Source organism: Chlorocebus sabaeus, chromosome 1, assembly GCF_047675955.1.
Source record: "Chlorocebus sabaeus isolate Y175 chromosome 1, mChlSab1.0.hap1, whole genome shotgun sequence".
NCBI classification, from domain to species: Eukaryota; Metazoa; Chordata; class Mammalia; order Primates; family Cercopithecidae; genus Chlorocebus; species Chlorocebus sabaeus.
The window spans coordinates 74,623,802-74,647,777 of NC_132904.1; the positions used below are offsets into that span (position 1 = coordinate 74,623,802).

The following is a 23,976-nucleotide window of genomic DNA, read 5'->3' on the forward strand; positions in this document are numbered from 1 at the left end:
AATGTTGGCTGAATTTGAATGTGTGGCAGGTATTACGCAAATTGGGGTCCTAGATAAAAAGCGTTTATGAAGTACTCTTAAGGAAGAGAAAGGATAAGAACCAGACTGCAAAAACTACTTCAGTTCCTGCACATGATGAAAGGTTTAAGTGGCCACCTTATAAAAACTGCAGTGCTTGCTGTTAGAATAAATGAGCTGCACGAGATATCTTTAAATCAATGTAAAGTAGCTGTGGTTTGTAGTTTCTGCTGCCTGACCAAACCAGTACCTTAACTACTCCCCTTGGCTTTGTGAGTATTGTCACTGTATAATTTCAAAGAAAAAAAATCTGGAACAAGGTGTACAGAATGGGGACAGTACACCATCTGCCTGTGTACGTGCCAAGAAGAAAATGTAGCAGCTGGTAACAATCCAGAAGTTTTTTTGTGCATACAAAATGGCATTTCATTTATATTTCCTTAGCACAGGATTCTAATTATGCTTTATATCCTCACAATGGTTAGCATAGGCTACAAGTAATTATGCAGTTAATCAGACTCCCTGTTTGGCTTGAGCAAGCACAGCAGTCTGAATGATCTCAGACAATTTTAACAGGGAAAGGCGAAATTTTTTTTCAGATGTGTTTCAGTGCTTATGGAGGGCTAGTGGCTTCTCACCATGGTGACAATCAGGTTGCTAGGCTGGGCAAGAGTAAGTGAGGAAGAATGGTGCTCTAAACAGTTCTACGAATGGCTGATACCACTGGCAACTTTCTTCAAGTTCTGGTTAATTTCCCATGAAATAATTGCTTGGCACACATCCAAGCAGTTCCTTTATTCATTGTTTCTTTGTCTTGCCAACAGGAGGGTCAATCAATACTGAAACATACAGTTTGAACCAAGCATATGTGATGCCTACTGCACAATACACTGAGGTTAGTAACAAAGGGAGGAAGGGGTACTTCACCTTCCAGGAGGTGAAAGGGAATACAAATTCACAGCAGACTTCCAGAGGCCCCAGGCCGAGCAGGTAGAAAGTTTCCATCCAATTAAAAAGAGGTTTTTCTTTTCTGAAGGAAAAAGGATAGAAAAGTCTGATTTTAGATGAGTCATCCTGGTTTAGCAAACATTTCCTAGCTAAAGCTTCCCCATCTGCACTGTCTTGTTGTCAATTATTATAGCCAAGGCCAGAGTCAAGAGTTCTAGACCAATCTGGCCAACATGGAGAAACCCCATCTCTACTAAAAATACAAAAATTAGCCGACCAGGGTGGCACAGGCCTGTAATCCCAGCTACTTGGGAGGTTGAGGCAGGAGATCGTGCCATTGCACTCCAGCCTGGGCAATAACAGTGAAACTCTGTCTCAAAAAAAAAATTATAGTTAACATTACATATGGTTTAGAAAAGAAAAAGTTTCCACCTATAATTCTGTAGTAAAAATTTGCACACAGTCAGGCGCAGTGGCTCATGCCTGTCATTCCAGACCTTTGGGAGGCTGAGGTGGATGGATCACCTGAGGTTGGGAGTTCAAGACCAGCCTGACCAACATAGAGAAACCCCGTCTCTACTAAAAATACAAAATTAGCCGGGCACAGCAGCTCACGCCTGTAATCCCAGTGCTTTGGGAGGCCGAGGTGGGTAGATCACCTGACGTCAGGAGCTCGAGAGCAGCCCGGCCAACATGGTGAAACCCCATCTCTACTAAAAATACAAAAAATTAGCCTGTCGTGTTGGTGGCGCATGCCTATAATCTCAGCTACTCGGGAGGCTGAGGCTGGAGAATCGCTTAAACTGAGGAGGTAGAAGTTGCAGTGAGTGGAGATCGCGACATTGCACTCCAGCCTAGGCGACAAGAATGAAACTCCGTCTCCAAAAACAAACAAACAAACAGACAAACAAACAAAAATTAGCTGGGCATGGTGGCGCATGCCTGTAATCCCAGTAACTCAGGAGGCAGAGGCAGGAGAATAGTTTGAACCCAGTAGGCGGAGGGTGTAGTGAGCCAAGATCACGCCATTGCACTCCAGCCTGGGCAACAAGAGTGAAACTCCATCTCAAAAAAACAAACAAAAAAAAAACCATAGTAACTTCTGGTTTTTTCCATATGCATCTGTATTTAATAGCTTTATTCATAAAGCATATTTTACATTCAGTTTTTGAGTTTTCATGTAAGATTTTATTTTAAGTAGTCCTCCTCAAATAATCCCCCAAACTAAAGACACAAACTATGTTGTCTCGCCTGAGTGATGGGATTGAGTGATTTCTCCCTCTATTTACCAATGGTTTTTGTAATGTTGTCATATTACTGTTATAACTTAAAAATAAAATTTAAAAAGCTTATCTGACCATTTAGGTGTAAACATTTCACAAGAGTAAGTATAATTTTAAACTTTTTTTTTTGGATTACCTGAATAAAGTCTTCAGTGACGAAATACTATATATGGTGAACAGTAACATGAGTAAGATTTTAATGGGAAGTTCTGTTAAAAGAACAGAAAAAGAAAAGATAATTGAGCTGATGAGAGAAAGACTCATGATGCTGAAAGTAATATAAGCACACTGACACAGCTATATAATGCTAATAATGTTTTTTAAGTTTAATTTTACATTTTTGTGACATCCAGAGATGCTGAGAATTAGGGGAAATTGGAGGTTTTTATTTAAGAAGATGAATGATCTCTCTCCTTCCAAGAGATTTTAGGGTTGTTTAAATCAGATGTATTAATCTCTAGGCCTCGATGAAAAGGGTGTGATAGTCAAATATATCTTTCTCAAAAGAAGCTGTTTACCTGGTGCAGTGAAAAGCAGAGGAAAGAGGGAATAATGTCCTGTTGTGGTCAGAATCAGAAAAATCGAAGCATCTCCTGCTTTTTGCACAGACAAAAGGCTAAAAATAAAAATAATTTCTTAAAACAACAACTGATATTACACTTGCAAATAGCTTAAATAAACTGCATCTCTTATTACATTAGAACTGGCTTAGGCATAAAAGAACATGATGATTTTGCCACAAGTTCAATTTAGTTGAGAATATTAATTTTCTAGTAGGAAACTTTAAGCAATCAATAGCATGTATCAAACTGAATCAGGGGTATCATAAAAGAATCTTGCTTCTGGCTGGGCACAGTGGCTCATGCCTCTAATCCCAGCACTTTGGGAGGCCAAGGCAGGAGGATCAACTGAGGTCAGGAGTTCAAGACCAGCCTGGCCAACATGGTGAAAACCCATCTCTGCTTAAAATACAAAAATTAGCTGGGCATAGTGGTGGGCGCTTGTAATCCCAGCTACTCAGGAGGCTGAGGCAGGAGAATCGCCTGAACCTGGGAGGCAGAGGTTGCAGTGAGCCGAGATCATGCCATTGCACTCCAGCCTGGGTGACAGAGCGAGACTCTGTCTCTAAAAAAAAAAAAAAGAATCTTGCTTCCCTGAGTAATCGCCTTCTCTAAAGACAGGAATGTTGTGGGATTGGGAGCTGCCTAGTGGTGGCAGTCAGGGAAACAGGACTTGGAGTTTCATTTCCAACCCTATAGCTCATCTGTTGGACAATGCCCTTGACCTGCTGGTGTTCGGTGTGAATTCAGACTAAAGACATTAAAAGTTTTTGCTTTACTTTTTAATTTGGAAACTCCAAGCTACTAAATGAACCCAGACAAGCCATATACTGGCCTAACAAATTTGCTTAATGTACTTTCAGAGCTTAAATGATTTCTCAAGATTTAAGAAAAATATCAAGAAAAAGGTTATTATTACCATTTATCTATCTATTGGGTTTCAACTATGCCTAAATTGGACACTATTACATTTAAAATGGTTTTTTTTAGCATGGCATAGTGAAAAGATCATAGACTCAACATCATAAGATTCAGGTCCTAACTCTAATTCTTGCGACCTGTGTGACTTTGGATAAGTCACAGACATTTTGAGCCCTAGATTCTTCAGATGTTAAGACAGAGAATAAGCTTGTTTTGGTGGCTCACGCCTGCAATCCCAGCACTTTGGGAGACTGAGGTAGAAGACTGCTTGAGCCCAGGAGTTTGAGACCAGCCTAGGCAACATGGCAAGACCTTGTCTCTACCAAAAAGAAAAAAAAGAAAAAAAAAAGGGAATAATACCCATTTATTTTATCTTTTTTTTTTTTTTTTTTTTTTGAGACAGGTCTCGCTCTATTGCCCCAGGGTGGAGTGCAATGGCGCCATCTTGGCTCACTGCAACCTTCGCCTCCCAGGTTCAAAGGATCTTCATGCCTCAGCCTCCCAAGTTGCTGGGATTACAAGCATACACCACCATGCCTGGCTAATTTTTGTATTTTTAGTAGAGATGGGGTTTTGCCATGTTGGCCAGGCTGATCTCAAACTCCTGGCATCAAGTGACCCACCACTTTTCAGCCTCCCAAAATACTGGGATTGCAGATGTAAGCCACCATGCCTGGCCCTTTATCTTAAAGATTACTGTGAGGCTCAAAAGAAAGAATGCAAAACAAAAACAGTTCTGGAAAATCTGAAATGTAGTACAGTATCAGGTATTATTCCAGAAGAGACTAAATCCTTACTTTGACTAACAACACTTAACAAGGAACCATGGAACCTTATTTTCAGACGGGATGATGCCAAAGCCCAGGCTTTTTCTTTTTTTCATTTTTGAGACGGAGTCTCACTCGGTCACCCAGACTGGAATGCAGTGGTGCAATCTCAGCTCACTGCAACCTCCTCCTCCCGGGTTCAAGTGATTCTCCTGCCTCAGCCTCTCTAGTAGCTAGGACTACAGGCATGTGTCACCACGCCCGGCTAAGTTTTTGTATTTTCAGTAAAGACGAGGTTTCACCATGTTAGCCAGGATGGTCTCGATCTCCTGACCTCGTGATATGCCCACCTCGGCCTCCTAAAGTGCTGAGCTTTGGAGGCGTGAGCTACCGTGCCGGGCCAGCCCAGGCTTTTTCTATAACATACTGCCCCTCAATGATCAGATCTAAAAGCCGGCTTTCATGGTACTTAATCACTACAGTGCTTCTTTCCAAAAAGGCAGAAACAGAAATAGTACATGCATTTTTGCCTACCTTCATGGGTCCAAGAATCCCAAGTTAAGCATCCCTGTCCTGTCCTAGTAGAAGGAAATCTGTTCCTATACATCTTTGTTTTTGCCTATCCTGGTGAAGATGACCAAGAAGGGACAGAGCAAATAGAAAATAGGAACATTGTGAAATATGCCAAAATGCTCACTGGCTGAGCTATCTGCTTACCTCATTGGGAGAATTGCTAGAAGTATGGCTTTTTCATGAACATGCCAACCAAACATAAAGGAGCTCAAGGCACAAAGAGTTAGACATCGGAGAAAGCCTCTGGGCCCTTGGGGTTTAAACCAAAGACAGAAAATAGAGGGCTAGAAACAACAGGCAAAGATAAACTTCAGTATCATTTGAAATAGACTTTACAGAAACAGAGTTCAGGTGAATACAATTTGCATCATCTCTGAGAGACAGCAGATCTTAGACAATTCTTCATGAAACCAAATCATTGATCACTTTGTGCACAGTCTAACAAAAGTTATCATAAAAGCAACAACTCAGAAAAAATTGGCATTTGATATGTGTGTGTGTGTGTGTGTGTGTATATATATATATGTATATATATATATATTTTTTGAGATGGAGTCTCGCTCTGTCGCCCAGGCTGGAGTGCAGTGGCACGATCTCAGCTCACTGCAACCTCTGCCTCCCGGGTTCAAGTGATTTTCCTGCCTCAGCTTCCCGAGTAGCTGGGATTACAGGTGCCTGCCACCACGCCCAGCTAATTTTTGTATTTTTAATAGAGACAGGGTTTCACCATGTTGGCCAGGCTGGTCTCGAAATCCTGACCTCGTGATCTGCCCGCCTTGGCCTCCCAAAGTGCTGGGATTACAGGTTTGAGCCACCACACCTGGTCTTGATGTGTATCGTTAACTCATTAAAATTAATTCTACTGGCTGGGCATGGTGGCTTATGCCTATAATCCCAGCACTTTGGGAGGCCAAGGCAGGCAGATCACTTGAGGTTAGGAGTTCAAGAACAGCCTGACCAACGAGTGAAACTCATCTCTACTAAAAATACAAAAAAAAAATTAGCTGGGTATGGTGGCACATACCTGTATTCCCTAGTACTCTGGAGGCTGAGGCAAGAGAATCGCTTGAACCCGGGAGGCAGAGGTTGCAGTGAGCTTAAATTGCACCACTGCACTTCAGCCTAGGTGACAGAGCGAGACTCTGTCTCAAAAAAAAAAAAAAATTGGCCAGGCGTGGTGGCTCATGCTTGTAATCCTAGAACTTTGGGAGGCTGAGGTGAGTGGATCACGAGGTCAGGAATTCAAGACCAGCCTGGCCAAGATGGTGAAACCCCGTCTCTACTAAAAACTACAAAAAAGGCCGGGTGTGGTGGCTCACACCTGTAATCCCAGAACTTTGGGAGGCCGAGGTGGGTGGATCACGAGGTCAGGAGATCGAGACCATCTTGGCCAACATGGTGAAACCCTGTCTCTACTAAAATAAAAAAAAAAATTAGCCGGGTGTGGTGACATGCGCCTATAGTTCCAGCTAGTCAGAAGGCTGAGGCAGGGGAATCACTTGAACCCGGGAGGTGGGGGTTGCAGTGAGCTGAGATCGCGCCACTACACTCCAGCCTGGCGAGAGAGCAAGACTCCGTCTCAAAAAACAAAAACAAAAACAAAAAAACTGCAAAAACATTAGTCGAGTGCGGTAGCAGGTGCCTGTAATCCCAGGTACTCGGAAGGCTGAGGCAGGAGAATCACCACTGCACTTCAGCCTGGACGACAGAGTAAGACTCTGTCTCAAAAAAAAAAAAAAAAAATTAATTATACTATCAAAATTAATAATTAAGTTCTGTGATATACCGTCTAACAACTTACTATATCTTCATAGTTTACTAATAGTTCACTTATTAATGAACCTAATAAGTCAAACTACAGAAGTCCATAGATACTTTTGAGCCAATAAATTAGATTTACCATATTAACAAATATCTAGTTTTATGGGCTGGAAGGCCATAGAAACTATATGTACCTCATAAGGCTGAAATTTTAGGAAAAACGTTTTACCTCAATTAAAATCTGTGAACAAACAGGCCAACAGAGCTTAATTATCTACATACCTGTACTGCCATGTAATTAAGTGGAGTCAGGTGGTTGCTAGCAGGTTTGAAACATTCAGAAACCAAAATTAAAGATGAGTGTAATTATCAAAAGGATTGAGTTGTTTATATTGAATTCTACTAAAATTATACCATGAAATTGAAGTCACTGTAATCACTAATGAAATTTTAGAAACGAAAATTTCTAAAGTACTTAGAATGAGGCCTCTAAGAGCATCTTACTCATATTAGACTCATCTTAGGTTCAAAAAGCCATTGTCGACTCTCTCAACTCATTATCACCATCAAGACAAAACATCCACGCTGTCCAGATACATTTGGAATTTTGATGATTTAGCTAAGGATGAGAAAAACAAACCAAATCTGGATGTCCCTGCCACAAACATTTCCTTCTTTTCTTCGCAGCATGATCCATGCCTCTTCCTCCCTGGGCTTTTCTTTTTCCCTTCCCCCAGGGTGAACAGATGGTCTAACAGCCACTGGCAAGAATCTCTCACAGAGGCTTTACTGGTAATCCTTCCTTATGGTGTTCAAAGTTACTCTAAGAATTGCTAGGAAATGCTTCAATCTGCAGAAGGATTACAGGCATGAAATTTATCCTACAGTTGGAAGAGCTTGAAAGTTGAAATTTAATCAGCCAGACAAAAGGAAAGCAGAGAAAACTTAAGAAATGAGTACCATCTGTTGAGTTCTTACCAATATGGCAATCAGTGTGCAGATGAGGGTTGCCAAGGGAGTCACTGAGGGAAGGACTGTGTGTTGAAACTGCTGAACCAAACCACTTGTCATTGAGGCCTTGGGAATATTGTTGGGATCAAGAAATTTCAATTTCAAACCTATTAAACAGACATTTTGTTTTGTTTTATTTTTATCTTTATCAGCGAGATACCATATATTAACAAGTAATTCCTTGAGGAAAAAAAGTCAGCTACTAAATCTTATTGATGCTTCAAAGCTAAGCTTTCATGAATTTAGCCCTATACTATTCTACCCAAAATGCCTCTGGTAAAGCAGCTCTTTGCATTGGAACAGGGAATTTGAGCAGCTTATAGGAAACTTGCCAGCAGGTGGCACAAATGGTAATCTCTTCTCACCTCTGAAAGCAAGCTTCTAGAACAGTCTGAGTATGTCATGAAGGAACTTTGAATCCTTCGTCTCCTATAGGAGAAACCCTGTATTCCTAAACATAGTATCCAGTGTCTTCCATGGTCTTGTTGCCCCTTCCCACCTGTCCAATCTCATCTCTACTTTGTTAAATGCAGCTTGGCCACAATGAAATAACTGTGGGTCCTCAATATACCACTCTTAACACCTGTATCCCTCTGCTCAGGTAACTCCCTTGGCCAAATTAACTTCTAATTCAATCACCTGAGAAAGCTCCTAAATCAATAAGCAGAACCGATTTTTTTGTGAGCTCACTTTTTTTTTTTTTTTTTGAGCTGGAGTCTCACTCTGTCACCCAGAGACAGAGGCTGGAAAGCAGTGGCACCATCTAGGCTCACTGCAGCCTCTGCCTCCCACATTCTAGGTTCCAGTGATTCTCCTGCCTCAGCCTCCCCAGTAACTGGGATTACAGGCATGTGCCACCATGCCTGGCTAATTTTTGTATTTTTAGTAGAGACGGGGTGTCACCATGTTGGCCAGACTGGTCTCGAACTCCTGACTTCAGGTGATCCGCCCACCTCTGCCTCCCAAAGTGCTAGGATTACAGGCCTGAGCCAAAGTGCCCAGCCGAGCGAGCTCACTCTAGCAGTGTTCACCACAAAGCACTGCACTTGTTTATGTGCTCATTTCCTCTACTATACTGTATTCCTTGAAGGCAGGAATGATGATGAGTTATTTCTATCCCCAGTACATAGGAGCTCAATAAATACTTGGTTATTAAATAAATCAATTCAGAGAATGACAATACAAGCCTCAACAAGCTCCGGATAATAGGACAGACAGGGACAGTCTGAGTCCCTATAGGGCCCTGTCAAATGCCAGTGAAAATGAGTGCAATGTGGGAAAGATGTAGACTACCAAAATATTTTCTACTTACTAACCTCTTCCCCTTTCCCCTTTGGCCTGCTGATTCTCTCTTACAGCTAGTAACTATCTCCCTAAAACAAAGTTGTCTAACTCTGACACTGACTTTCCAAGTAAAACATCTTCAAAGAGACAGACACACAAGTGAGGTACAGTATAGCTTCCAGACTCAGACAAGGCAACTGACCCTTGTACCTCAAACTGTGCTGGCTGTCTAAAGCTGTTTTTGAAATATAAATATTAGGAATTACTCTGTAAGAATGCCATGTACATCAAAGCTAGATTCACAGTGAGCAACATGGTGACACAATGTATAGGTCATCACATACACAGTGTATGATTTCCTCCAAGTACTTATCAAAAACAGTAAGAGTGGCCACCATGCATGGAGTGTCTATCATGTGCCCAGGGCTCTGCACTTACTACTTTTAGCCCCCTGAGGTACAGAGATGGAGTAACCTGCCCAAAGTCACACAACTAATAGGTGGTAAAACTGAACTCAGGTTTGTCTGGCTCCAAAGTCCCTGCTGCTGATAACCTAGTACTTTTTAAATTTTGCTTCTGTTCCTCACAACACACCGTATGGGAACAGGTAAAGTACTAGCATGCCTTTCGCACAGTGAGGAAAGTAAGACGAAAGGAAGCAAATGACTTGTCAATGCCACACACTGCAATAGCAATTTATGCAGGTGAGCCTCCAAACCAAGTCATCAGATTCCAGATCTGGAGTCCAAGAGCCGAATCTAGCCTGTGCCCAGTTTTTGCACAGCACTGAAACTATGAATGGTTTTTACTTTTATAAGGTTTTAAACAAATATGTGCATACACAAATACAGACACAGACGCACATATACACATGCACTGGGTGTGGCCTGCACAGCTCAAAATATTATCTGGCCAGTTACAGAAAAAGTTTGCTGACTACTACTCTTGATCATGCCATTTTCCCACCAAGCTAGGTTGTATTCACAAATGAAAGACTGTGTTACCCAGAGTGAGTTATTTTTAGTAGAACCATCTCAAAGCATAACTTATTTTTCATTATAACCCAAATTTTAAAAAGCATAGCCTGGGTTTTTCATTTCTTCTCATCTCATGTTAAAATGCAGGGTTATTTTCCTTATTGGTTTAATACCCAGAGTCACAACTTACATATTCTTCTTTCTTGTTTCTTATATGTTTAGGTTTAAAAGTGGAGTGGGCTGGGCATGGTGGCTTGTGCTGGTAATCCCAGCACTTTGGGAAGCCAAGGTGGGAGGATCACTTGAGACTAGAAGTTTGATCCCACTCCGGGCAACACAGTGAGACCCTCATCTCTAAAAAACCAAAATTTAAAAATCAGCCAGGTGTGGTGGTATGCACCTGGGGTCCCAGCAACTCAGGGGGCTGAGTCAAGAGGATTGTTGGAGCCCAGGAATTTAAGGCTGCAGTGTGCTATGATCTCAACACCACTGCACTCCAGCCTGGCTGACACAGTGAGACCCTGTCTCTAAAAATAAGTAAGGGTTTGAATAGGAACGGTGAGAAGGGGGGAAAAAAAGTAGGGTTAACTGCTGCTGCCAAATAATTTTTTAATTAAGGCAAAAATTACCTTTATAGAGTGTCTAAATATTTTACTTTTTCCACAGGAAAGGATCAGTAACCTCATTACCACAAGAAGATTTTATAAGGAAAACAGTCTGTTTATTGCACTAAAGCCTCAGTCCCAAGAACTGCTCCCCTTGTTCATCCTGAAGGCTGAAATGCAGGACTGGAGAACAAACAATTCGGCCACATTCAAAACACAAAGGTTCTTCCATTTCTCCATGTGCCTAGTCCTTTCAATATTCAGAGTCTGAGTTAAAAATGCTCGCTACCATACCGATGACAGACAGCACTTTGTCCAAAGCATTGTACAAAGCCCAGAAGTTTGGAGCCCAATATGCATGGCAGAGGCCCCTCTTGAAAGGAAAGAGTCGGGAAAAGACTTGAGGCAGCTGATTCTGTTGAAAAGAGAAATGAAACTGATTAAACAGTCATCAATCTTTTTCAAATTCAAAAAGAGAACTAGGGAACTCCCTATGGTATAGTGTGTAGAAAGTTATGGGGTCTGGGTTCTAGTCTCTATTCCTTCAAGTAAGTGATTGTACGCTCACCACAATGTAAGTTCACAGAACCTTTTTTGGTCTCATTTTGTCCACTCTCCAGTGGGACAATATACATAAAAATACTTTGAATACCAGTCCGTACTATTGTAAGTATAATAATGGAAGAATTTACAAGCTACAAAGCAAAACACAGACTGCAGCTTATCCATGTCTACTAGGGTGAAGGGGAGAGCTGGGAAGACTATGAAAGATGTGATGCATTTCAGTTTTAGTAAGAATTAAAATTAATTAGTTGATTTCAGGGCAGGGAAGAAGAAGAAAAAAGAAAATATCTGAACATCTGTTAAATTCTATGCACTTTAGAATGTTTGCTGTCCATGTAAGACTACGAAATTATTGATTTTGTTACAAATACATTTTATCAAGTAGGTAAACTTACAAGTACAGAATATACAAATAATGATCAATTCTGTGTTTGTGTATGTGTAACGTATAAACATATACATGTATACATATATACATATTTGAATGTGCACAAAAATGTCTGAAAGAATACTACCCTATTGGGCCAGGAGCGGTGGCTCACACCTGTAATCCCAGCACTTTGGGAGGCTGAGGTGGGTGGATCACCTGAGGTCAGGAGTTCAAGACCAGCCTGACGAACACGGTGAAACCCTGTCTCTACTAAAAATACAAAAAGTAGCCAGGCGTGGTGGCATGCGCCTGTAATCCCAGCTATTCAGGAGGCTGAGACAGGAGAATTGCTTGAATCCAGGAGGTGGAGGTTGCGGTGAGCTGAGATCACGCCACTACATTCCAGTCTGGGCAATACAGCGAGACTCCATCTTTTAAAAAAAAAAAAGGAATAATACCCTATCTTTGGGGAGTCAAGCTGGGTAGGAAGACTAAGAAAAAAGTAGCTTTTACTTATTTTATATATTCCTGGCTTTATTATGTTTTCTAAACACCAACAAAGAACATATATTAATAGAAAAAAAAAAAAAGGCTTACCAAGGCTAGGAAAGGACCCAATGAAAGAGCAGAAACTAGGAAAACAACCAGTCCCAGGGAAATAACACGAACAAAGCTGAAGCTGTTCCATCGAATAGACCCATCTACAGAAAAGGAACATTATCAGTAACCAGGAAGATGGAAAGGAACATTAACCACAACCTATATCATGTGCTAAAACTAGAAGTATCCCACAATAGTACACCAACCTATTCACGATGTGGCAAGAGCGCAGAAAAGCGAGAGTGGGTAAAGGGTTTACGGGATCAGCCGCTGAGGTATCTGCTGTGCTCCATAAAACCTTCTTATCAAGCAAGCCACCAAGTCAACACAGTAAGGAAAAAATCGAAAATGTTTTTGCTATTATCACCACAACTTGCCTGGTTTATTTGCAGTGAAACAGTAGGATCGCAGCAGATATACACCATAAGCTGGTGCTACATAGAGGTAGATGTGCTTGAAATGTAGGAGAACAGCAAAGAGAAATGCTCCTTCCATATGCCTTTTCTAGGAGATTTAAAAGGGAAATATCACTTTAAAATTCAGGGTAAATGAAATGCAATAATGTGGTATCCTGGATTGAATCCTGGAACAGAAAAACGACATTAAAGGAAAAATGGGTGAAATTCAAATGCACCAATATTGCTTTCTTAGTCTTGATGAATGTACCATGGTTATGTAAGGTGGTAATGGGGGAAAATGGGTGAGGGGTATATAGGAACTCTCTGTACTATTTCTACAACTTTTCTGGAACGCTAAAATTATTCTACAAAAAGGTTATTAAAAAAACTAAAATTAGGCTGAGTGTGGTGGCTCACACCTGTAATCCCAGCACTTTGGTAAGCCGAGGAAGAAGGATTGCTTGACCCCCGGAGTTCAAGACCAGCCTGGACAAAATAGGGAGGCCCTGTCTCTACAAAAAAATAAAAAAATTAGCTAGGCGCGATGGCTTACACCTGTAGCACCAGCTACTCTGGTGGCTGAGGTAAGAGAATCTGCTTCAGCCCAGGAGGCAGAGGCTGCAGTGAGCCATGATGACGCCATTGCACTCCAACTTGGGTGACAGAGTGAGGCCCTGTCTCCAAAATGAATAAATAAATAATACAAATAAACATTACCTACTTTTATTTTTATTTTTGAGATGGAGCCTCGCTCTGTCTTGCCCAGGCTGAAGTGCAGTGGCACAATCCTGACTCACTGCAGCCTCCGCCTCCTCGGTTCAAGCAATTCTCCTGTCTCAGCCTCCCGAGTAGCTGAGACTACAGGTGCGTGCCAACACACCCGGCTAATTTTTGTATTTTTTAGTAGAGGCAGGGTTTCACCATGTTGGCCAGGCTGGTCTCAAACTCCTGACCTCAGGTGATCCACCCACCTCAGCCTCCCAAAGTGCTGGAATTACAGGCATGAGCCACTGCACCCAGCCAAATACCTACTTTTAAAGATGCATTCTGAAATACAAATACAGTATCTGGGATGTGTTTTAAAATAATCCGTGTGTGTGTAGATCATTGTACTATTTTCTCTACTTTTGTATGATTTAAATGTTCTGTAATAAGATGTTTTAAAGTCACACCTGGAATCCCAGCATTTTGGGAGGCCAAGGCACGAGGCTCACTTGAGGTCAGGAGTTGAGAACAGCCTGGGCAATACAGGTAAGACTCTGTCTCTACAAAAAAATACAAATATTAGCTAGGCATGGTGGCATGCGCCTGTAGTCCCTGCTACTTGGGAGGCTGAGGTGGGAGCACTGCTTGAACCCAGGTTGAGACTACAGTGAGCCATGATCTTGCCACTGCATTCCAGCCTGGGCAACAGAGCAAGACTGTGTCTCAAAAAAAAAAAAAAATTTTTTTTTTCTTCTCACTGTCATCCAGGCTGGAATGTAACAGCCTGATCTTGGTTTACTTCAGCCTTGACCTCCCGGGGTCAAGAGATCCTCCTGCCTCAGCCTCCTGTGTAGCTGGGACCACAGGTACACACCAGCACACCTGGCTAATTTTTTCATTTTCTGTAGAGATGGGATCTCATTTTGTTGCCTAGGCTGGTCTCAAACCCTGGCCTCAAGTGATCCTTCTGCCTTGGCCTCCCAAAGTGCTGGGATTATAGGCGTGAACCGCCATGCCTGGCCCAAGGTAAATATTCTATAACCAATATAAGGAAAACATAGGCAAGTGATTCCAGCTAGCTTTTGAGACGGAGTTTTGTTCTTGTTGCCCAGGCTGGAGTGCAATGGTGCGGTCTCATCTTACTGCAACCTCCACTTCCCGGGTTCAAGTAATTCTCCTGCCTCAGCCTCCCAAGTAGCTGGGATTACAGGTGCTACCACCACGCCTGGCTAATTTTTGTGTATTTTTAGTAGAGACGGGGTTTCACCATGTTGGCCAGGCTGGTCTCGAACTCCTGACCTCAAGTGATCCACCAGTCTCAGCCTCCCAAAGTGCTGGGATTACAGGCATGAGCCACTACGCCAGCCCAGCTAGCTTTTATACTGAGCATAGTGTGTTCATAAATTCATTATTCCAACGAAGATTTATCAAGTACTAAGCCTTATGCTGAGATCATATCCTACATGTCATCAGTAATAACAGACTGCAAATTCTCACTTAGGAATTAGAACCCAGATAATTAAATTACCTTCACCCCTCACAGTTTCAGAATAGCTGAAGTTGATTTCCAAAGAAGGCTGGGAATGAGAACATGAACAAATATATATGATGCTATGCTACCAAAAATATCAATTAAATTTTATATTGTAGATTAGGTAACTTATATAGCACTATCAGGCTGAAGGCACCAGTTACTGCACTTGATCCTAACACTACTTAGGAAAACTAAAGGTATTGTGATGGAAAAAGAACAAACAAAGGCCAGGCACAGTGGCTCATGCCTGTAATCCCAGCACTTTGGGAGGTCGAGGCGGGTGGATCACTTGAGGTCAGGAGTTCGAGACCAGCCTGGCCAACATAGTGAAACCCTGTCTCTACTAAAAATACAAAAAATTAGCCAGGCGTGGTGGTGGGGCGCCTGTAATCCCAGCTACTCAGGAGGCTGAGACAGGAGAATTGCATGAGGTGGAGGTTGCAGTGAGCTGAGATCACGGCCACTGCACTCCAGCCTGGGTGACAATGCAAGACTCTGTCTCCAAAAAAAAAAAAAAAGAACAAACAAAACAAAACCAGCTGCTTACTATAACTAAGAGGTTATAGTAAGACTTTGGCTGGGTGCGGTGGATGACGCCTATAAATCCCAGCACTTTGGTAGACTGAGATGCGCAGACTGCTTGAGCCCAGAAATTCAAGACCAGCCTGAGCAAAATGGCGAAACCCCATCTCTACTGAAAAAGACAAAAATTAGCCTGGTGTGGTGGTGTGCACCTGTGGTCCCAGCTAACTGGAGGTTGAGGCAGGATGACTGTTTGAGCCCAGGAGGTTGAGGTTACAGTGTGCTGTGACTGCACCACTGCATTCTCTAGCCTGGGTGACACAGCATGACACTGTCTCCAAAAAAAAAAAGAAGAAGAAAGTCTGAAATCTACCCACCTCACAGAAATTTTGGAAGGATTAAATGAGATAACAGTCCTGATGTTCTGCAGGGGAAACTGCCACAGGGACCATGAAAGGCCAGGTTCCTTCTCTCATCAGGTACGGTCTAGAATAGGTAGCTTTAGGAGTAATAACAAAAAAGAGTGGGAATGTTTCCAGGTCTCTCTTCAATTTTATAACTTATTTAAGATCTGGGTAAGGTCTAGCTGATTCCATAGTCAAATTTTATTTGTTCAACAAGCATCCAACAAATATTCACTGAATACCAATTATATTCTAATTACTATGTGGCTTTTTATGGTTAAAAGAGAAAAGTTTATCCAGACATTTATAGTTGACAAAGAACTTTAGATTATCAAATTTGATCTTTCCAATGTCCCTGTGAGGTAAGTAGCCCCATTTTACAACTAAGAATGTAGCGGTAAATTTCATTTTATGGAGAAAATGAGGCTAGGAGGGTTAAATAACTTGCCTTCAGTTATTGGTTTCCAAGCCTGATGGTGTATCAAAATTCCTTACAGATTCTTAAGCCCCATTCCCAAAGACTTTGATTCCATGTACAAAAGGATGGCCCCAAAATCTGAATTTCTGATTTCCTCCTCTATAGGAGGAATAATAATTCTAACAACTTCACAGAATGGTTCTAAAGTTTACTCAATAAGATATATGTAAGCCAGGTGTGGTGGCACACATCTGTAATCCCAGAGACTCAGGAAGCAGAGGTAGGAGGATTGTTCAAGGCCAGGAGTTCAAGACCTGCCTGCAATCCCAGCATTTTGGGAGGCCAGAGTGGGAGGATCACTTGTGGTCAGCAGTTTAAGACCAGCCTGGATAGTGAAACCCCCTTCTCTACCAAAAAAAAAAAAAAAAAAAAAAAAAAAAAAATTAGCCATGTATGGTGGCGTGCACCTGTAGTTCTAGCTACTCAAGAGGCTGAGGTAAGAGGATTGCTTGAGCCCAGGAGTTTGAGGAGGCAGTGAGCCATGATAGCGTCACTGCACTCCAGCCTGGGGTGACAGAGCGAGACGTTGGGGGGAAAAAAAAAAGATATATGGAATGTATGTAATCTTAAGTAGCCATGTATTCGAGTAAGCCCTGAGTTGCATAGCTCATTAACATTAGTCAGGATTACACACAGTTCTTCTGATTCCAAATCCCCTTCTATTACATTAATCTTAATGCTGCTGATAGTAAAGTACCACCATCATAGTTATTATATTGTAAAGACTGCTGCTCGAGATTTCATTCATACATAAATTATCCCAACCAGACAAAGAAAATGTAATTTAGGGGCTGGGCGTGGTGGCTCATGCCTGCAATCCCAGCACTTTGGGAGGCTGAGGCGGGCAGATTATTTGAGGTCAAGAGTTTGAGACCAGCCTGGTTAACATGGTGAAATCCCATCTCTACTAAAATACAAAAATTAGCCGGGCATGGTGGTGGGTGCCTGCAATCCCAGCTACTTGGGAGGCTGAGGAACAAGAATCACTTGAACCTGGGAGGCAGAGGTTGCAGTGACCCGAGATCGCGCCACCGCACTCCAACGTGGGCGATAGAGTGAGACTCAGTCTCAAAAAAAAAAAACAAACAAACAAAAAAAGAAAAGAAAGAAAATGTAATTTAGGGCAGGCCCAGGGGCTCACGCCTGTAATCCCAGCACTATGGGAGGCCGAGGCAGGAGGATCACTTGTGGTCAGCAGTTCAAGCCAACATGGCGAGACCCTGTCTCTACTGAAAATACAAAAATTAGCCAGGTGTGGAAGTGTGCACCTGTAATCTCAGCTACTTATGAGGCTTGAACCCAAGAGACAGAGGTTGCAGTGAGCTAAGATTGCGCCACTGTACTCCAGTCTGGGTGACAGAGTGGGACTGTCTCAAAACACAAACAAAAACTCAATTTAATTCAGGCCTGCCACATGCTAATAAGTTTTTGGAGTACAATTTTCTCATCTGTTAAATGAAGAAAATTACAGTCAAAAGTGAAGATGGAATTTGTGAGAAATACCCAATAAAAGTGTCTATAGCACTTGGCAATTCAAAACAGTCAAATAAATTTACCTATCACCCACTACACTGTTCCTTTTACAATCTAAAAACTTATCTAAAAGCGAAAAAATCTAATTTAACAATTATGTTTACCTGAAATAATCGTGCAATGGAGAGTAGCATTAATCCAAATAAAAAGCCATTGTACTGAAAATGAATATCTGGACTTAGGTCAAGGAAAGACAACAGAGGATACCAAATTCATAATGAACTATACCAGCTGATGGAGTATAGAAATTCCAAATGCTTTAACAGCAAAATTAAAGACAAAAAAAACTACTATTGACTGCTCATAAATAAGTTTTCTATAAACAGAGTCAAATCTTTTTTTTAAATACATTTTTTTTTTTTTTTTTTTTGAGATAGAGTCTCACTGTCACCCAGGCTGGAGCGCAATGGCGCAGTCTCGGCTCACTGCAGTCTCCGCCTTCTCCTGGGTTCAAGCGATTCTCCTGCCTCAGCCTCCTGAGTAGCTGGGACTACAGGCGCGTACCACCACACCCGGCTAATTCTTTTGTGTTTTTAGTAGAGACGGGGTTTCACTATGTTGGCCAGGCTGGTCTCGAACTCCTGACCTTGTGATCCCCCCACCTTGGCCTCCCAAAGTGCTGGTATTACAGGCGTGAGCCACTGCACCAGGCCTAAATACATATTTTTAGTTTTGCTAATCTCTGTATCATTCCCATTTTGCCAAAGCAAACACCATAGTCAAATCTTTAGTTGAAACTTACATGTGGGGGCGTGGTGGCTCACACCTGCAATCCCAGCACTTTGGGAGGCTGACATGGGTACATCATGTGAGACCAGGCGTTTAAGACCAGCCTGGATAACATGGCAAACCCCCATCTCTACCAAAAATACAAAACTTAGATGTTGTGGCACACAACTGTAGTCCCAGCTACTTGGGAGGCTGAAGCACAAGAATCACTTGAACCCAGGAGGTGGACATTGCAGTGAGCTGAGATTGTGCCACTGCACTCCAGTCTGGGTGACAGAGCAAGACTGTCTCAGAAAAAAAAAAAAAAAAAAAAAGGAAAGAAACTTATGTTCAATGACATCTTAGACTAGATGATGATTTAAAATATACATATTTTTTTCATTTAAAAAGAAATTTATGTTTAAGAAGAAAAACAAAACTTTCCCAGGTTTTTCCTACCTTTTCTACCTTAAAGGCCCCACAGCTAAGAGGCAAGAAGTTTTTTATTTGTTTTTTAGAATTAGGGATGAGAAAGGAAGGGACCTAACTGCTAGTAAAGCCACCTGCATGCAGCATTGCATTGTTCATAGGACATATACAATCTTATGTATTAAGCCTCACAATGAACCTGTGAGGTATTTAGAATTATCCTCTTTAGAGATACTTTAGAGATTAAGAGATTAAGCCTCAGAGACATTCATCCACTCATGGTCCTAAAGCTGCTGATGGCAACTAAGATTTGAGTTCAGGTTACACTGAAACCAGAGTCTGGGTGCTTTCCTCCACACCAGGCTACCTTTATGAAAATTGCAACTATTAGCATCCATTACGAGGATTTTAATTACATTCAGAAGCCTTGAATTTAAAAACTTTGCCTTTTAATATGTGGTAAGCCAAGATGGTAGAAAAGCACGAATGCCTGACCATTCCCACAAGCACACTGTGATATGCCTTTTCCAATTAAAGGTATTTGGAATAACATGTTATAAAACTATTGAATATATATATCAGATTAATCTAAAAATAGTTCACAATCTCAGTACATTGTTTTATTGATGATTTAGCTGGTTCTCACATATCCCACTAATTTTTCAGAAATGAAATACTCTAACCTTAGAGTCCAGTGAAGTTGGGCAGAGACCACACAGTTAAGTAAGCCTACTAACCCACCCCACACCCATTTTCAGAAGCAGCTCACATCTCCAATCATTATTACAGAAAACATTAATCTTATATTGTATATATCAGAATAAGTAAGGGAATAGTACAAAGAATATCAAGGATACGATCCACAATTAATAACCCGAAGTTCCACAGAAGTAATACCGATAGAATAAATTTTGGCTTTTCTGTAAGTTCTTTACCCACTTTTTTTCCATCAATGCATTTACAGCACCTACATTGAAACATTAGGAAAGAAACAGAAACAACTTTGCTCTTCACAGGAACATCACTTCTGCAGAGTAAACTATGATACATTAGTCATTCCTGACAAACTACATGCCATTCTTTTTTTTTTTTTTTTTTTTCCAATTTTTCTTTTTCTTTTTTTAGAAGGGATAGGGTATCACTATGTTGCCCAGGCTGATCTCGAACTCCTGGGCTCAAGCGATCCTCCTGTACTGGCATCCCAAAGTCCATGCCATTCTTGATTTCTTAAAAAGGTCACAGCAAGCTGAGCAGGGTGGCAGGTGCCTGGCTACTAAGGAAGATGAAATGAGAGGACCATTTGAGCTTGGGAGTCTGAGGCCAGCCTGGGAGACATAGTAAGACCTTGTCACTTGAAAAAAAAAAAAAAGGGGGGGGGTAGCACAAACAAGGACTTCAGGGCCTATTCCATGTCTTTTTCTAAGCTATGCTGATAGCTAAAACAAAGTCTTCATTTAATAAAATTAAAAATAAAAAGTCACGTAAACCCCAAAGTAGGGATTTTGAAAATTGAGAAAGCATACATTATTTCAGTCCTTAAGAGTAGAAACTGCAGACCAGGCTGATTTAGCACTCTAAATTATGTATCACATAATACCAGCCAAATTAAGAACAGAACTGCAAGTGTGCAGCTCCTGACGGTCCAAATGATAATTTAAAAACCCTTATGTAAAAATGCATATCATTTAAATGTTGAGATATATTACTAAGTGACAACAGCAGGTGACAAAACAGTAAAATCCTATTTTTATTCTATGAAAATTATATTCGAACACAGAAAAGAGACTAAACTAACATACACCAAAATGTTAATAGTGGTTAGTACAGGTGGGGGAGTATGAATCATTTTTACTTTGCATGTGTGTGCTTTTCCAAAGTTTTTACAATGGACGATATTTAAAATGTGTTACATTTGAATAGTGGCAAATTCTAACATTATAAATCTAAAACAAATAATAGATGCAATTAAAGGGGGACTAGCAAAGGTATCCTCCTTTTCCCCTATGGAGCCTCAGTTCCCTCATGAAGAGGCAATAAACTTATAGGGTCATTGAGAAAATTCAGTAAGTTAATAATCTGTATATCATGCTTGGTTCTGGGAACTGACACACAGATTTCAATTTTTTTTTTTTTTTTTTTTTTTTTTGAGACAGGGTCTCAGCCTGTTGCCCAGGATGGAGTGCAGTGGCGTAATCACAGCTCACCGCAGCCTTGACCTCTCAGGTTCAAGAGATCCTCTGCCTCAGCCTCCCAAGTAGCTGGGACAACAGTCCTCGGCAACCAGAGCTGGCTAATTTTTGTATTTTTTGTAGAGGCAGGGTTTCACCATGGTACCCAGGCTGGTCTCAAACTCCTGAGCTCAAGCAGTACACTAGCCTTGGCCTCCCAAAATGCTGGGGTTACAGGCATGAGCCACTATGCCCGGCTTTTCAACAACCTTTTTAACTATTCCCTCTACTTTGTAGATGGAAATGAATTCTATTTCCTCTCCCTTTGTGCTGGTATACTCTTTCCCTGGAAGCCTGAATTCAAACATTTTGAGTTAAAAAGAGTATACTAAAAATTACTTTCCCTTTCAACTCTTGCCAGGTCATAAACAGATTGAAAGGAAGGGTTTCAAACGGGATTATTCCATGAGAATGTGCAAGGGTTAAGACATTCCCAAGGGACTCTTTACTGACTGGGGCAAGGGTTCAGTGTAGAGGGCCTCACAAACAGAAACGATCCATTTATGACAAGGGTCATTAAATGAACACTAGTCCCTGTTCTGTCACAATCACATCAGCAAGCTTAAGAATTAGGAAAGAATGACGCTGGCACAGCGGCTCACGCCTGTAATCCCAGCACTTTGGGAGGCCGAGGTGGGTGGATCACGAGGTCAGGAGTTCAATATCAGCCTGGCTAACATGGTGAAACCCTGTCTCTACTAAAAATACAAAAATTAGCCTGCCATGGTGGTGTGCACCTGTAATCCCAGCTACTCAGGAGGCTGAGGCAAGAGAATTGCTTGAACCCAGAAGGTGGAGTTTTATAGTGAGCTGAGATCGTGCCACAGCACTCCAGCCTGGGCGACAGAGCAAGATTCCATCTTGGGGGAAAAAAAAAATTAGGAAAGAATGGAAACTGACATTAACTGAAACTGAAACTTAGTACTTGGAAGTCACTGTGCAAGACATTCTATATATGTGTATTCAATACTTAAAATTAACTTATAAGTAGAAGTTATAAAACAAAAATTTAAAACATAAGCATAATTTAAAATAATAAAGAGTCTTCATGAAGGAAAGCATACGGAAACAACTAAAAGCACTCAGCGAAATTTTTTGAGTTTACTAGAATGAAAGCTCAGTAAAAGCAGGCTTTGGTGGTTAGCACAATGCATATGTGTGCGCTACCGTGCATGTACCATGTGCATCCCCCAAGATAGGGTAGGTGACGGAAGCCTCTGGGGGCCTGCTGCAAGGAAGCAAAGAAAAACATATGGAGCTATTCTGGGTGGGAGAAATGGCCCTAGGACTATACTTGGGACTACTTCTTTTCACAACATTCATAATCTCTTGTTCTACCTCTGCCTTGTAACTCCACCTTATCCCCATTTTTTCCACAAGATTCAGCTAGAGAGATTTAAACATGTAGTTTAAAGCACAATACAATTTTTCATTGTTCTAGCATTTGCTATCATATAAACTTTGCTCCTCCTAAATCAGGAATAAGTTAATACTACTTAACACTGTAATATTTCTTCAATATCTTCCATACAAAATGACATGCTCCAGACTTACTCATGGACAGCATACACAAAGAGTACATCCATAAAGATAACGGAAAATCTCTGGAAAAGTAAGGTCCTTGAGCTGGAGTAATTCAAATTACGAACATTCAGCATCTCTTGATCAAAATATTTGGCGACATGTGACAGGATATACTCAAACCATGCAAAGAAAGGGGGGTAATCCAACGTCCACTCTGAAGTTGCCTGTGATAAAAAAAGAAGACCAAACGTATCCTAAGTAACTGAATAAACAAGGATGGTGCAAAGATTTAAAATTTTTCATTCTGTGGTCTTTAAAACAGCACAATGAGGCTGGGCGCGGTAGCTCATGCCTGTAATCCCAGCACTTTGGGAGGACTAGGCAGGTGGATCGCTTGAGTCCAGGAGTTCAAGACCAGTCTGGGCAACATGGTGAAACCCTGTCTCTAATTAAAAAAAAAAAAAAAACACCCACAGTGAAATGCAGTTGCACTTAAAATGTGCCCTAAATTAACAGAACAATTCCTATGTAAGACTGAACAGAACACTAAAACCTGTCTTCTAAATTATTTAACATGGTCTTCAATTTCCTTAAATAGAGTCAACTATACTTAAAGGAAATTAATTTGAAACCTGGAGTTGATAAACTTGGTTATGACATAGTTCTACTCATCTAAATAACAAATAATTCACTAACTTAGGTTCAAATTCTGCCTTAGAGACACAATTTCCCTATTTGTAAAATGAGGTATTATGAAGATTAAATGAGATAATACATATGAAACATATTTATAAACAACAAAATGGTACACAAATGCTATTATATTTTGTTTCACTAAGTTATATGATCCTGGAGAATAGAAACTATCCTTTTCGTTTTGTATGTTCAGCATTTAGTAAGTGCCTGACGTATTGTTTGGGATCAAATAACCATTAGTTAAATGAACAGTTGCTAACAAGTAAATGAAAACAGAAATCATATGAAAATATACAAGCTTTAGAATCGTATATTTTATTAGATCTATGTAAGTCTCAGTTTTTTCTTTTTTTTTTTGAGACAGTCTTGCTCTGTTGCCCAGGCTGGAGTGCAGTGGCACGATCTTGGCTCACTGCAAGCTCCACCTCGCGGGTTCGAGCCATTCTCCTGCCTCAGCCTCCAGAGTAGCTGGGAAAACAGGCACCCGCCGCTATGCTCGGCCAACTTTTTGTATTTTTAGTAGAGACAGGGTTTCACCATGTTAGCCAGGATGGTCTCAATCTCCTGACTTCATG

At 41.2% G+C, this 23,976-nt stretch overlaps 1 protein-coding gene across 15 annotated transcripts in view; it reads right to left on the reverse strand.

The window, feature by feature from the left end:
* Positions 1 to 798: 798 nt before the first annotated feature.
* The window catches only part of ALG8 (ALG8 alpha-1,3-glucosyltransferase), a 37,540-nt gene continuing 14,362 nt past the window's right edge, over positions 799 to 23,976 (reverse strand). For 6 of the 15 annotated variants that reach the window (XM_008020276.3, XM_008020274.3, XM_038005428.2 and 3 more), the window contains 11 exons: positions 22,736 to 22,929; positions 19,811 to 19,920; positions 17,921 to 17,988; positions 12,620 to 12,746; positions 12,240 to 12,343; positions 11,003 to 11,123; positions 7,810 to 7,949; positions 5,215 to 5,354; positions 2,768 to 2,865; positions 2,386 to 2,458; positions 799 to 1,048 (listed from right to left, as the gene is read on the reverse strand). In XM_008020276.3, coding sequence (XP_008018467.2) covers positions 817 to 1,048; positions 2,386 to 2,458; positions 2,768 to 2,865; positions 5,215 to 5,354; positions 7,810 to 7,949; positions 11,003 to 11,123; positions 12,240 to 12,343; positions 12,620 to 12,746; positions 17,921 to 17,988; positions 19,811 to 19,920; positions 22,736 to 22,929 — 1,407 coding nt within the window. In that variant the 3' untranslated portion in view covers positions 799 to 816. Of the gene's footprint in view, positions 1,049 to 2,385; positions 2,459 to 2,767; positions 2,866 to 5,214; positions 5,355 to 7,809; positions 7,950 to 11,002; positions 11,124 to 12,239; positions 12,344 to 12,619; positions 12,826 to 13,059; positions 13,153 to 13,812; positions 13,898 to 15,778; positions 15,888 to 17,920; positions 17,989 to 19,810; positions 19,921 to 22,735; positions 22,930 to 23,976 lie in introns of those variants that run through there. The other 9 variants (XM_073019715.1, XM_073019722.1, XM_073019728.1 and 6 more) reach the window with 9 other exon arrangements.